The 14,803-nt window shown below is 32.1% G+C and overlaps 1 protein-coding gene and 1 long non-coding RNA gene across 2 annotated transcripts; one reads left to right on the forward strand and one right to left on the reverse strand.

Annotated features, from left to right (window-relative positions):
* Positions 1-2,812: 2,812 nt before the first annotated feature.
* Positions 2,813-5,277, reverse strand: LOC128296555 (uncharacterized). Its single transcript, XR_008287180.1, has 3 exons — positions 5,102-5,277; positions 4,143-4,184; positions 2,813-2,945 (listed from the first exon to the last, which is right to left on the reverse strand). It is a non-coding gene; the product is annotated as an uncharacterized LOC128296555 (long non-coding RNA).
* A 5,767-nt stretch (positions 5,278-11,044) lies between these two features.
* Positions 11,045-13,904, forward strand: LOC108468336 (uncharacterized). The gene is made up of 6 exons (XM_053032102.1): positions 11,045-11,344; positions 11,468-11,968; positions 12,423-12,600; positions 13,065-13,136; positions 13,403-13,465; positions 13,708-13,904. The coding sequence occupies exons 1-6, from the start codon at positions 11,045-11,047 to the stop codon at positions 13,902-13,904; spliced, it is 1,311 nt and encodes a 436-aa protein (XP_052888062.1).
* Positions 13,905-14,803: the final 899 nt, after the last annotated feature.

Raw genomic sequence — 14,803 nt, forward strand, 5'->3', positions numbered from 1 at the left:
CATCTAACAGTGGTAAGTTGATCTCAACATTCCTGAATGTTTCGAAGATCTCCTTGTCTTTCTTACTTTTTCGACACTGATTTAATCGTCCTCGGAATGGAGGTTGGATTTTTGGCGGTGGGGTTTCGCTTGGATCGTTAAATCGCGTTTCTTGGAGTTTTCTGGGCGATTTCTTGACCAAGATTCTTGCCAGGAACTGGTTCCAGGATCTTTCCGCTTTGTAACGTTACTGCATTCGCATTCTGCCTCGGGTTTGGTTCTGTTTGTGATGGCGCTTCTTGAGAGTTTAATTTCTCAATTGATGTGGTCAACTCCTTATGGATGCTTGGTTTCTGAAAACCCTTCATTTCTCTTTGGAAATTGAGAGTTTGTTGTTGAAAATCAAGGACATTAGTTGCTAATTTATTGACCAAAGTTTCTAAAGAATTACCCGAATCTTGCATTTGTTGTGGGGCTCGATTTTGGTATGGTCTGGTTATATCGTGGATTAGCCCCATAACTAAAATTAGGTGGTCTCTCCATCCCGGGTTGTAGGTATTGGCGTAAGGGTCGATCGCCTTTGTGGTGGCCGGAAAATTTCCCACAAGATCTAAATGGGCTATAGAATCGTCACACGACTAGGGCACGATCGGTCGTATGTTCGTGTGTAGCACATATTCCACATACTCTGGCTGGTTTCGATTTTTCGTAACAAGGAATTCACAATATTAGTAAGTCTATCAAGTCTATCTTCAATTGTAGAATTACTTAGCTGGTGAACCCTTCTAGGGGGTTCAGGATTAGCTCGAAATTGCTGGGAATTCGCAGCCATTGTGGAGATTAAGTCCCTTGCTTATTGTGGAGTCATGTTGACTAACGCTCCTCCACTCGCGGCATCTACCATATTCATCTCCATGGGTTTCAAGCCTTCATAAAAGTACTGGAGCAAAGACTGTTCCGTTATACCGTGTTGTGGGCAACTTGCACACAACTTCTTAAATCACTCTCAATAGTCGTATAGAGTCTCTGCGTCTTTTTGCCTTATGCCCACGATTTCTCTTCTTAACTCAGCCACTCGTGATGCAGGAAAAAACCTGTTAAGGAATAAACGAGATAGATCAGCCCAAGTTGTAATGGATCCAGGAGGTAAATAAAATAACCATTCCCTGGCTGAATCTGCTAAGGAAAAAGGGAAAGCGCACAATTTAATTTGATCCTCAGTTACCCCCTGAGGTTTCATACTCAAACAAACCATATGGAATTCTTTTAAATGCTTGTGGGGGTTTTCATTTTGTAACCCACGGAAAGTTGGCAGTAGCTGAATCAAGCCTGACTTTAATTCAAAATCAATAACCATAGTAGGATACACAATGCATAGTGGCGATTGTTCTGTCGGTGCTTCGGCTAGTTGCCGAATTGTCTGAGCCATAAGTTGAGGTGTTAAATTAGGGTTTTTGTCAACCCTAGTGTTTAGCACTTCTTTAGGGGAATCGACTTCTTCTTCTTTACTTTCTAACGTTTGAGTAGGGTTTTTGTTAACCCTAGATTCTACTTCGTCGTCGATTCTAATTTCTGGCGGTGGATTGCTTTGAGTTCCAACCACCACTGACTGCTTTTTCCTTAGTTTTATTTTCTTTCGATTAGCTTTCGCAGTCTTTTCGATTTTTGAGTCGAACGCAAGAGTACCTGGAGCAGATCTGGTCATAGAAAACAAAGAAAAACAAGATTAGTATGTTGCCAATCCCCGGCAACGGCGCCAAAATTTGATGCGATCGTTGAGAGCACCAAAAATATCCTATTCCTGTAAAATAATAAAAAGAAATAGTAAAGGGAAGTAGGGTTGAATCCTCGGGACCGGATTATACTGAATGCTTGTCTCTCAAAATCTCAGGCGTAATCGTGCCCAAGAAAACTGCGTTCTCGAAAAAAATAAAAAAAGAATTTAAGAATTGATTTTGGAAGCGAAAATAAAATAAAACAGAATTTAAAGTTTATCAAATTATGATTACGAAAATAATAAAATAATAAAGAGAGTTTTAAGAGAAAAGAAATTTTATAGGAAAGTTCCACCTCGATTGTCTCATTCCGCCTTGGGCTCAATCCTTGGCTTTTGGATGATCCTTCTCGACTCAAGTAAGCCGCTTATAGTGGAAGAGGACGCCACGACCACCAGCTCCAAAGATTAGATTTACGATTTTTAGGGAACCCGACTCTAGCCAAGAATCTATGCTAGATCAACGCTTCTCAATGGCTAATCCCACGCCATTTTGTCTCTTTGCTCGCCAACCTCGACGATGAGAAGTTAACGAACCGACTATGCAGTCCTTCTAAAACATACAAAGCGCCGCCTTTGCATATGTTGAAAAGCTTACTTCTTAAGGGCCATGGACGGAAGCGCCACCAGAAAAGTAAGAAACGATGAATACTTGGCGAGAAGGCTAAGAACGGATTCTAGGCCTCAAGAACCCTTTTGGGGAAATATTGACAACTTTTGGCTAGAAGGGTTTTAATGGTTCATGATAATGGAGGAAAGCAAATAAATAAAAATATGGAAAAAGAAATTTTATTGAAAAGAAATATGAAAGAACAAAAGACTTTTGGGGAGAGTGTTTACGAAAAAGATCCTCAAATAGAGTCACTTCACCCCTATTTATAGTGCTAGGAGATAGTCTAATTGAACTTAAATTCTAAAAAGATAAATACATTTAATTAAAGATAAACAAAGATAATTAAAATAAAATCCTAAATTTAAATAATCCTAATAATTATCTTAATATTAATTATCCTAATAGAATAAAAGAAAATAGAGTCTTCCAAAATAAAATCTCTTCTATTTGCTTTTAAGTCCTTGTGCCTTCCATGTTCGCACTTTTGGCACCATATTTGTCCCACGTTGCATATTGGCCCATTTAATCTCCAAATTGACGCTTTTCCCTTGAATTTACTTTTCGCCTCCAATTTAGTCCCTAAAAGATAAAAAGACATAAATAGCTCAAATTAGTAGGCTCAAGCTCAAAATAAACACATGATTAATATATAAAAACACGTCATTTTAGAGTATTATCAGCTTTTTAACTTCAACAGTTAAAATAAGTAATACTTATCTTAGTAATACATATTAAAACTATCAAAAATAATTAAGCGGCCTTATTACATTTAAAAACCCAAAACTTTAAACGTAAATAAAAGGATGTCCAGTTCACCAGAAGAAAATCAAACATTCAGAACGGGTGGCCACTCTGAATTCCCTCACAGCTCCAAGCCCACTATGGTTGGGGATTACTTGCGTGGATGAAAATAAAAAGGGTGAGTTTGGGGAAACTCAGTGTGTAAGGAAAACCCATTCAAAGCCCAAGTCAGCTCAAGCCTATTGGGCCTAAGCCCAATCAGGTAACAGTGGTACTAGACCAGAGCCCTTTTCAGATTACAATAAACTGGGCCTTAGCCCCTTATTCTGATAACAGTATGGCCCATAGGCCCATTTCAAAATACATGCAACATCAATAACATATGCAAGCCCATTTGGGGAGACTACTCAACCCACTAACCACTACACTCCACCCGTACCAGCCTTACACTCCATGTGGGAATAGCTCAACCCACCCATTTAACACTCCACAGCTTGACCTTCTTTGCTCAGCTTATCAAAGAATTGAGACAAAGCCTCCAAGACGTGGACAAGCCACTTTCAGACTTCTTCCGTCAATATCCCAATCCCATGCATCGATAATAACAACATGGCATGCAAGTAAATAACAACAATCAAACATGCATTTAGGTCAATTTAACCTAGAGATATTTTAATTTATCTACTAGGGTAAAGCGTAAATTTTTCACTTTTAAAGGTATTTCATAATTTATCTATTTTAGGGTTTTTCATGCATATTCCTACTTTTCACGTACTAACAGAATCACGCATCGAGGGTTCTTACGAATTGGGCCAGTTGGCCCATCATTCCAACTTTGGCCCATTAAGCCCAAAAATATCGAGGGCATAGAAATCATGCACTTTGCAGTCCAAATTTTGCAGCTTACCAAAAATATTAATCGATTTACCTCACGAGCATTCGCACACTCGCAAATCTACAAAATACCGGTTTTCGGCATTTCGGCTTTTCGACTTTTACCGATCCAGACTAAGAAAGAGGGTGTTAGTTACACACCTGTTTGCGACGATATGCTGACGAGATCCACACACGGACCACCTACAATTGGATTACTAACACGTTAATCTAACTATTCAAATACAAACTACGTATTAACCCCTTACAATATTCGGCCAACCACACCTACAGATCATAGTAAGCTTATAAGAAAACAATAAGCAACTCATTAACAAATTTTGTCAATGTTTACCACATAATCATAATTTCACTGCAAGCTGTCTTCCTAAGCAACAGTCACTAAATCATTTATAACTAGAGCTACGAAACTCCAAATCAAGTTCCGTTAATTTTCCTTGAAAATAGACTCATATATCTTCTATCTATAAAATTTTCAGAATTTTTGGTTTAGCCAATCAATACCAGATTTTTCTCAAAGTTTCCCATGTTTTACTGTTTGACTAATCTGACCACTATTCATTAGGAATAAAATTTCTCATTGCACAGGATTCAAAATATGTTCTCATTTATTTCATTTAAAACTAGACTCATTAATATTTAATTACGTAATTTATGCAGCTTCTAACTCATCTCCCACAATTTATGGTGATTTTCCAAAGTCACGTTACTGCTGCTGTCCCAAGCAGATTTATTACCAAATCACTCTTTCACACCTAACTTGCATGCTTGTTATTTAAACATGTATATCACCAATCAATCATCACATATCTATGATTTTACTTAAGTATAATCTCCATTTCATCATTTTAAAGCACAACATGTTAGCTGATTTTTCCCTTTAACATCTAAGGCACATGCATGCTCATTTGTTTGGCTCAACTTCACCTATCTTCCATTTTTTTCATCAAAAGAACATGTAACAACAACCATTTCCTTCATTTTAATTCATGACTAAATGCTCACAACACAGCTAAAAACCAAAATATGCTTCAAGAGTTAAGGTAGAATCAAGAAGAACTCATGAACATCAAGATAGAAGCAAACTACCATGGACTTACCTTCAATTTTCTTCCCCAAGTGACTGAACATTCAAGAGCTTTCTCCTCTCCTTTCTCTTCTCTAACTTTAGGCTATGATGAACAAAGATGGACAAAACTTTGTTCTTTTCACCCCTTTTTCTTTTAATAAAATTTCATATTTCATCCATTTAATTCTTTAATACAAAAGACATGAAATGCCCATCATGGAACATTTACCTAAACCATTATCATGAAACATTTACCTAACCCATTATCATGGAATATTTACCTAATCCATTATCATGGAATATTTACCTAACCCATTATCAATTTGTACCATGAATTATGGATATCAAGTGCTCATATTGTCTACAACAACATGATGGCTGGCCACTTTATGTAAAATGAGAGGTTTGTCATGCAAATCCTCCTATTTTGCACTCCTATTTATTTGGCCACTTCAATTTAGCCTATAACATTTTCAAACATTTTCACATAGGTCCTATTTCATAATTTCATTCACAAATGACAAAATCAAAGCATGAAATTTTGCCAACATTCACAGAATTCCCGAAAATTGGGGCGTTACATATTTATTGAATGTTCATTTTCATCAGAGGATTCGAATGTTGTTTGTAATTCATAGGTAGTAGATTCTAGAAGAATTTTATTGATATTTTGTTCTATTTCTTCATCTAGATTTAAATTATTAATCTTTCTCTTAATCTTACAATATTTTGAGATGTGTCCTACTTTTCCACATCTTTAACATTTTATTGTTTTAGATTTTTTTGTTTCTTTTATTTTCTATATTTTCTATATTTTGACTTTTTATAATATTATGAGATATTCTTTTTCCTATTTTTGGCCTTAAAGGACAACATGTTTTTGAGGAAAAAGGTTTACTTTTAATTTCAAATTGACGGCGAAATGATCTCAATTCCTTTTTGCATTGATATATTTCTTTTTAAGTTATTTTTGTAATTTTAAATCTTGACAGATTTTTAATCCTTCTTTTTGGATTAGTTTCACCCTATGCAAGTTTTTCATATAGAATAATATCTTTGTAATTCTCCCTAATTTGGTTTCTAACTTTTCTCCTAATAAAGAAGGGAAGTCTTGTTAGAAAATTTTCTTTCTAGAATAGTTGTTGATTATCATATCTTTGTATGACCCGTAATAAAGACATCTTTATACCATTTAAAATCTGTTAATTTTTTATTTTAAATTTGATAATAATTTTGAATTCCTATCTTTACAATGAGAAAGATCTCTTATAAAATGTTTAAAGATTGAGAAAATTAAAGTTACAACTGCATCTTGAATTTCTTTTCTTTGTTTATCTAAAATAAATTTTCATTGATCATCCTATTTTATTGCTTTTAGAATTTCTTTTTGTTGGGTTTTAGTGAATGTATAGTCCCACCACCCCTTTAATTAACCAATAAATCCTGCAATTAAAAGATTGACTATAGTATGATCATTAATCAGCCAATTTTGGTTTTGAGTTTTATAAACATTTGAAACCATTTTTATTTGTTGTAATAAACATAGAATATTATATCCAGATTTCGCCTATATTTCATTCATAAATAGTGTAGCATAGGTCAGGTGCAGTGATTCGTGGTAATATAATCTTTTTGGTTATTTCCAAGCCATTTTGTTAATTTATTGTTCATTATACTGGTCAAAGTTATATTGGGAAGATTGGTGTAAAATGTTTATTGAGTGTTCAGCTTGCATTGGGTTATTCGAGGCTATTAATTCAGACTTGTAACCTTCCAAAGCATCAAGTCTATTTTAGATTTATTTTAAGAAATCACTTTGGTATTTCATATGGTATAAATATTGATTCTTTAAAACTTCTTTCAAATTATTTCTTTTACTAATTCTTTCTTAATTGGTTGGCTTTCAATCAGGTTTTCAATTGAATCTAATTATTTTCTTATTGTATAAAGGCTAAGATTTGTATAGTTGTTTTGTTCCACTATCATCTTAATGTCTTTTGATGTAATTTGTTCTTATGCATCAGGAGCTCTTATTCTTAAAGAGCTTATTTTTATTCCAATATTTCTATGAAGATATTGAACCTTCGTTAAGCGGGGATGTTGAGATTCAACTTCTCATCTATTTGTTTTCCATCTAGTATTAATTTTTATTGTACTGATAAATTCCAAATAATGTTCTTCAAATTATTCAAAGAATTTTATATAAATTTTATGAGTGTTTATAAATTTTAATATTCTTGGAGAATGTTCTCGTTCTCATTATTATAATTTTTAAAGTAATCTTTTCTTGTTTGTTTATTCTTGTTGGAATAGAAGTGTCTTCTACACTATTATTTATTGATCTCAAAAGATTTTTCTAGTACAAAAATTTCTAAATTTTCTTCTAACTTACACTATTAGTCATTGATGAGTATATTGGTGACATATTAGGTGAATTTTGGGGGCTCCGTTTCTGTCTAGTATAGATAGTTTGAACTATATTTGAGGATTTATCTATTCTTTATAAATTACTTCGAAATATTGTTGGGATAGAAGAAACTGAGGCTCTAGCAGTCCTAAAGTCTTTTCTTTGTGTTACAAGATTTGATTCTTATTCTATATTTAGCTTTCTAAAGGTTGTACTAGTACTTCCTATTTCAAAGAAATGTCTTGAGGGTATTATGGGTGACTTATTGAATATTAGTTCAACTGTGTCATCTTGGTGTTGAGAAATATGAAGTGTTTCTAATAGAGGTTGGTGCAACAAGGTCTATAACACCTTTTAACTTCCATTTGGCATGGAGATTGATTTCATGCCATTGTATTGTTTCTGGAATTGTGAAATGAGATCTTGAGGTGCCTAATTCTATTAAAAGGGTTTCTCCTTTTGGGTTTTGGAGTAAAGCCTTGGTGTTAACAACGAAATACATGACTTTGAAATAGACCCGATAAACTCACGTTAGTACTTCGGATCTAGGGTGCATTTTGTAATTATGAGTATGAATTTGAAAGGTTAATGATTTTAAAATGTTTTTATCAGTTAATGAAACCATAAAATTTGGGTAACAAAAATGTATAAAGTCAATACATAGGCTTGTTTCAACTATTCCTAGTTAGAAATCATTAAACATTATGTGTCTTTGGTCCTTTAGGATAATTAAAATTGAGGTATTTTTGGTGCCTTCAACACTAAGGCCCCGGTCTTCTCCCCGTTTGTAATGAACTTTTGCTCAAAAAAGTACTTTTTGCCTAAAAGCATTGCAGAACAAGCATCGATGAAAAAAAAATTTAACTTTAAAAAGTGCTTTTGATGAGATGGAGAAGCGAAAAATTTGGCTTTTCTCACCAAAAGTGCTTCTTTGGCTTGTATTTCCTATTTTAACCTGCTTCTTTGCCTTTACTCTTTCTTCTCTGTAACTTTACTCTTTCTTCTCTGCTTTGTTCTTATTCTCCACCGGTGGTGAGTTTTATTTTTTGCATCTCTTATTCTCTTTCATTTTTGAAATAATTATGAAATGATGTTCACATTTTTTCACTTTTTTTTTTTCAGCTGGGCATCCTATTTTTCTTCATATTCGAGCTTCTCAACATCTCTGCAACTGTTGTTTTGCTTCATATTCAAGGTTTTATCCTTTTCATCTTTGGTACTTTGGCAAGGATTATGCTTAAAAGAGAAACATTGTAACCTGCTGCTGTGTTTTTACTGTTCATAAAATAATCTGTGATGGTCTAATACTGGCTTGCATTTGTGTGGTAGATATCTATGTGATACTACAACAATGAATTCACTTTAATGAAAATTTTTAAAAGCTTATGTTCAGTAGCCAAAAACCAGATGGTGTTTGTTTTGTAGATGCCGCAGCTAAGAAACTATCTTTCTTTTAACATAGCCAATTGGGTTTTCAAATGTCTTACAATATATCTGTTCTGCCTGATACATTCAATGAGCACTTCCATTTTGATCTTCCTTTGGTTCCTCTCTACGATTCCTCATCTGATAACAATCTTCAATCTTTGATGACCCAGCAAAACCCAATTGACGAATCCTTACAGTTCCTTTGTATTAAGTTAAATAATAAAGTATACAAATTGAGTTTTCTGTCAAAAAAATGATCTAAACAAGAAATCAATTTTTATGCTGATAGTATGTCATAAATGTGCAAGCAATCAATCACTGGATTTTGTAAGCATATGTGTAAAACTTCTTGTTTGGATTTTAACTCAATTACAAACCATTTCATATAAAATATTTGATAAGTACCCACCTCACTTTTTGATGCATGTCGCTGGAGGTATCAAAACTTTGGTTTCTTTCTATCGTTTATTTTACCGATGTATTAGTATATTTCTTTGTCAAAGGAGTACTCATTGTGCCTCCATCAATCATGCTGCGCAGGTGCATTGTTTGTTTCGCATTTGTCAATCTTTTGCTCTCAATTAAAAAATATAACTGATCCTTAGAATCTTTAGATGCTCATCTAGTTGTCTAGTTGGAGATGTCTTTGCAATAATCTGACATCCTATGATAATCTGGTAGTTTGTGTAATTAGAAATTTGGTCTCACAAATTTGGCACAAAAAAAGTTCTAAAATTTCTTCCTTTAGTTTAATGTTATTTTTCTTTGGAATTGGCTCACCTTTCATTTTCCTTTAGTTGGGAGATAGTTGGATACCCTCTTGAGAAAAAAGTCATTTTTTCCTTTTTGTGCCGTGCTTGCTATTACCGAAGGCTCAAAGATTTGATTGCAGCTTCCTTTAGCTTTCTTTGGCTTCTAGTTTTTACATCTGCACGCTTAGCATTCTCACACAATGTCAACTCGCAGAAATGGTATGGATTTTCTAGGTCGGTTGATAAAATGATTTCTAATATTAGAATATTACCAATACCTGTTTAGGTACTTTTTTCTTTAATCCATTTTGCTAAACTACTTGATATATATATACATATATAAATGCCTAAATTGAAATGATGTTCTATTGTGTATGATTTTAGTCATGGAAGTTGTAGGTTTTACTTAATTGCATTTTGTTCTTCCATTATGATTTTATAAACCAAAGATTATCGTTATTTATTTATTTATTTATTAAGGGATTAAACTGTAAGGATCTTCACTTTTTAGCAATACTGACATATTCTAAAATTATTATTTAAAATAATTTTGTCCCCACAGATACGATGAATTATGGTAAAAAAAAGTAAGGTTAGGGAGTTGATAAGTATAAAATATTTAAAATAAATGTTAAAAAAAACATGTTTGATAAAAAAATGAAACATATATCAAAATTTTAAGGTATGAAAAAAGTATATTGTCAATATACTAAATATTCACCTATATGTGTTATATAAAACTTTTATTTATAAAAATCAAATGAACGTAAAATATTTAAACCCGAAAAGCTAGTAATCATAACATCCCTGCTCATGAAAATTGGATTAATTTGAACTTTGCTAATGGTATATATATAAGTTAATGGTTTAAAATCTGTAAGACTGAAATCAAAAGCCCAAACTATTTTTGCTGTAGTCAATGAACCCAATATATATTTATATATTTATATCTAACCATGAATCATTCTTGCAAGACAAACGATCCCTCTATCCTTTTCTCCATTGGTTTAGACTATGACCATATATATTTACATATTGACTGTAATATTTTTATACTATGACCATATATTTATATATATTATCTTATGCGCGTGATTACCCTAGTATTAGCTTGTATATGTTTTAGTGTTAAACAACCTCTCTATGTTTTATTAGTATGCTTGTTTTGCCATTGAAGCTGCATGGTTTAATTGTGTTTGATGCTATTATTAGTTGTGTTCTCTTTCTTGATTATTATTTAGGTCTTGGAAATTTGATTTTGATTGAGAAAAAAAATCTTAGGATCCTATCTTGATTTTGATACACATGTAAAAAAATATACTTTTGTGACATTTGATTTTCTTGATTGCTTTACTGGCTGAAACGAATCTATTCGTATACAAAATAGATGAGTACGTCGGCGATTGAAGTTAGTGGTGAAAAAGTGAAAGCAGTGTGGGATAAGAGATTGACAGAAACATTTTGTGATATTTGTATTAAAGAGATATTGAAAGGCAATAGGCCTGGTACTCATTTCACAAAAGATGGATGGTTGAAAATAATGATCAACTTTGAGAAAGAAACGGGCAAGGCTTTTTCACAAAGACAACTTAAAAATAGGTGGGATGCCCTAAAAAAAGAATGGAAAGCTTGGAAGAAACTTAAAGGTGAAGATACTGGTCTAGGGTGGAATCCTATTAAAAGAACCGTCGATGCATCGGATGATTGGTGGGAGAGTAGGCTAAAGATACATTAATAATTCTGAATATTTTTTTTCTTATTTATGAGTTTATTGATAATTACTGTTATTAAACTATTATTTGATATGTAGGTTGTGCCTGAAGCTCAAAAATTTAGAACATTGGGCATTGATCCTGAATTCGAAGGGAAGTTGGACCAAATGTTTATGGGAATAGTTGCAACAGGTGATAAAGCATGGGCACCTTCTTCTGGTACACTCCGTAGTGATTTTTTTGAAAATGTTAATAATGAAATACATGAAGAGGATGATGAAGAAAATGTGAGAAATGATGTTCACATTTTAAATGATGTTCACATTTCAAATGATGTTCACATTTCAAATGATGTTCAAATTGATGGAAACGGTCAAAAAAGAAAAAACCCTGAGATATCAAGTTCACATTTTAAGACTGGAAGAAAGAAATCCTCAAAGCAAATTGAAGGGGCTGCAAGATTGTCCAGTCAAATAGAAAAATTATGCAATGCAACTGACAATATGAGTCAAGCCACATCTAGTTTGACTCTGTTATGGATCCATATGGTATTCCACAAGCGGTCAAAGTGCTCGACAAAGATGTCGGAAGAAGTTCTGGCTAGTCCGCTATACTTTTTCGCACTTAGATTATTGCTCAATAAGGACAAGCGAATTATGTTTTTATCAATTAATCCCAAGATTAGAGCTTTGTGGCTTAAGACGGAAATGGAAGATAGTTGAAAATTTTCTGATCTTCTAGGGTTCGGAGATATCTATTATGTGGTCGACTAAAAATGTTAAACTAATTTTATCAATAGTTATTTATGTTTGATTTTTGGATATTGAATTTATGTTCTACTTATTTATGTGTAATCTAGTTTTACCAATGGTTGTTTATGTTTGGTTTTTGGATATTGAATTTATGTTCTACTTATTTATGTGTAATCTAGTTTTATTAATAGTTGTTTATGTTTGGTATTTGGATATTGATTTATGTTCTACTTATTTATACTAAATTAGTTTTATCAATAATTGTTTATATATGATTTTAGATGTTCAAATTTTTTCACAGGTGATGAGTATAGTTGAGAATTACAGCGGTGATGAAAATGATGATGAAAGGGAAAAGAAAGAGATTTTACAACGCATGGAATGTTTTAACCAATTATTTGTTGTTGCATCTTCTTCCGTGCAATTATATTACGAGAAGTATATATTAAAGCAACCATGCATGAATTCAAAACAGTCAGGTGAGACATGGATTCGACAGATCTTTAACGGTCACGAATCACGTTGTATGATTAATTTTAGGATGTCTAAAATGGTATTCACAAGTTTGTTGAGAGTTTTGGAGACAAGATACAACTTGCAAACTTCAAGAAACATATCTTCTAGTGAAATGTTGGGAATTTTTTTATACATCTTGGGCACCGGTGCAAAAGTTTCCTAATGTCGAGAAAGATTTCAAAGGTCTGGATCAACAATAAGTCGATACTTTGCAATTGTGCTTGAGAAAGTTTCAAGGATGGCCACTGATCTAATTGCACCCGAAGATCCTTTCTTTAGCTCAATACCTGAACAAATACATAATGATTCTAGATATATGCCGCATTTTAAGGTTAAAATTTAATTTTATCTTATTATATTTTTAATATTTTTGGTCGACTAAAAACATGCACGAGACTAATATGGTTATTTGTTCAGGATTGCATAGGTGCAATTGATGGTACTCATATTGCCGCTATTCTTCCACCAAATGAACAAATTCCCCATATTGGAAGAAAAGGTATCCCAACTCAAAATGTTATGGCAGTATGTGATTTTAATATGTGTTTCACCTTTGTCATGACTGGATGGGAAGGATCGGCACATGACACTAGAATATTTCTTGATGCAATTCGAGATCCAAAATACAAATTTCCGCACCCACCAAATGGGTAGATATTTTATTTATATGTGATTTTTAAAAAAAAATAAAGTATAAGTTCTTTAATTGATAATTTTTATAAAAAAAATTCTTGAATTAATTGTTTGTTATATTATGACATGTAGGAAAATATTATCTTGTTGATTCTGGATATCCTCAAATGAAAGGTTATCTTGGACCATATAGAGGTTAGCGATATCATTTACCTGACTTTCGTAGAGGTAGACCGGTGTCTAGTAAAGAAGAGATATTCAATCATTCACATTCATCATTACGTAGTGTGATTAAACGAACTTTTGGTGTTTTGAAAAAAAATGGGCCATTTTAAGGGATATGCCAAGTTATAGTTTTGAAAAGCAAACGATGATCGTTGTTGCTACAATGACGATACACAATTTTATCCGAAAACATGTCGGTCGAAATGATACAGATTTTATGAAATACGAAGATATTAACTGGGCATATGAGAATACTATTGATTCAGAAAATACGCATGGTCGAGAAAGTGATGATGATGACGACGACGATGATGATGGTGATGATGATGGTGAATCAAGCAATTCAAGTGGTTTTGAAATGGAATTAACAAGAGATGCTATAGCTTCTAGTTTAATGAATTCACTTTAAATTGTAAATGCTATTATAAAATTTTAGTATTTATATTTGGTAGATAAATATTATCCCTTTTTGAAACTTTAATCCAAATATATGTAATATTTTAATTTGTTAGGTTTATGTTTTCTATGTTATGTTAATATCTAATATGAGTTTTACAAATATGTTAAAAGTATTAATTAAAAATATAAAATAATTTTTAAAATAATACAATTGTGTCAATATCTAATTGCAAATATTTAATTATTATATTTAAATATTTAAATATAGTTTATATATTCTAATTAAATTTAATAATTAATCAATATTAATTACTTATAAATATTTAAAATTAATATTATATATTAAAATATTAATAATATAATAAAATATTAATAATAAGTAATAATAAATTATTTTTATATTTTTGCTAAAATATCATAATATTAACTAATTTAAACATTATTTAAATACATATCTATTACTTTATAATATCATGTCTAAAATAGACATTTTACTTCATAAAAGTACTTTTTAACAGCAATACCAAACACTTAAATTTTTCAAAAGCACTTCTCAAAAGCACCTTTTCACAGCACTTTTTAAAAGCACTTTTCAAAAGCACTTTTCAAAAGCATTGCCAAACTGACCTTAAGTGGTTTAACATCGACTTGGACTAATCCAAAATGGATATGTTTATAATTTTGTTCCTTAAGCTTATTGAAGACGACTCTATCTAATAATAGTTTCATATTCCTTTTAGATAGATAAACTTTTTTCTTTTGTTTTTATTACATAACTTCAAAAGACATTTAAAGTTTCAAATATTATTTTTTTTCATTTGGATTTTTGGAACTCTCGAAAGAGTTCAATTGTCACATCTTTGGGGAACATTTTCATAATGTTATTGTTCATTAACAGTGTTATCGGAG

This window comes from Gossypium arboreum, chromosome 8, assembly GCF_025698485.1.
Source record: "Gossypium arboreum isolate Shixiya-1 chromosome 8, ASM2569848v2, whole genome shotgun sequence".
Lineage (NCBI taxonomy): Eukaryota > Viridiplantae > Streptophyta > Magnoliopsida > Malvales > Malvaceae > Gossypium > Gossypium arboreum.

Bases quoted from the DNA above. Each gene is read 5' to 3' on its own strand.
- LOC108468336 (XM_053032102.1), top strand. From the start codon at position 11,045: ATGAGTACGTCGGCGATTGAAGTTAGTGGTGAAAAAGTGAAAGCAGTG. The intron at 12,601-13,064 runs GTGAGACATGGA...AGGATTGCATAG, and splicing joins CATGAATTCAAAACAGTCAG to GTGCAATTGATGGTACTCAT. The intron at 13,466-13,707 runs GTTAGCGATATC...GAAATGATACAG, and splicing joins TTATCTTGGACCATATAGAG to ATTTTATGAAATACGAAGAT.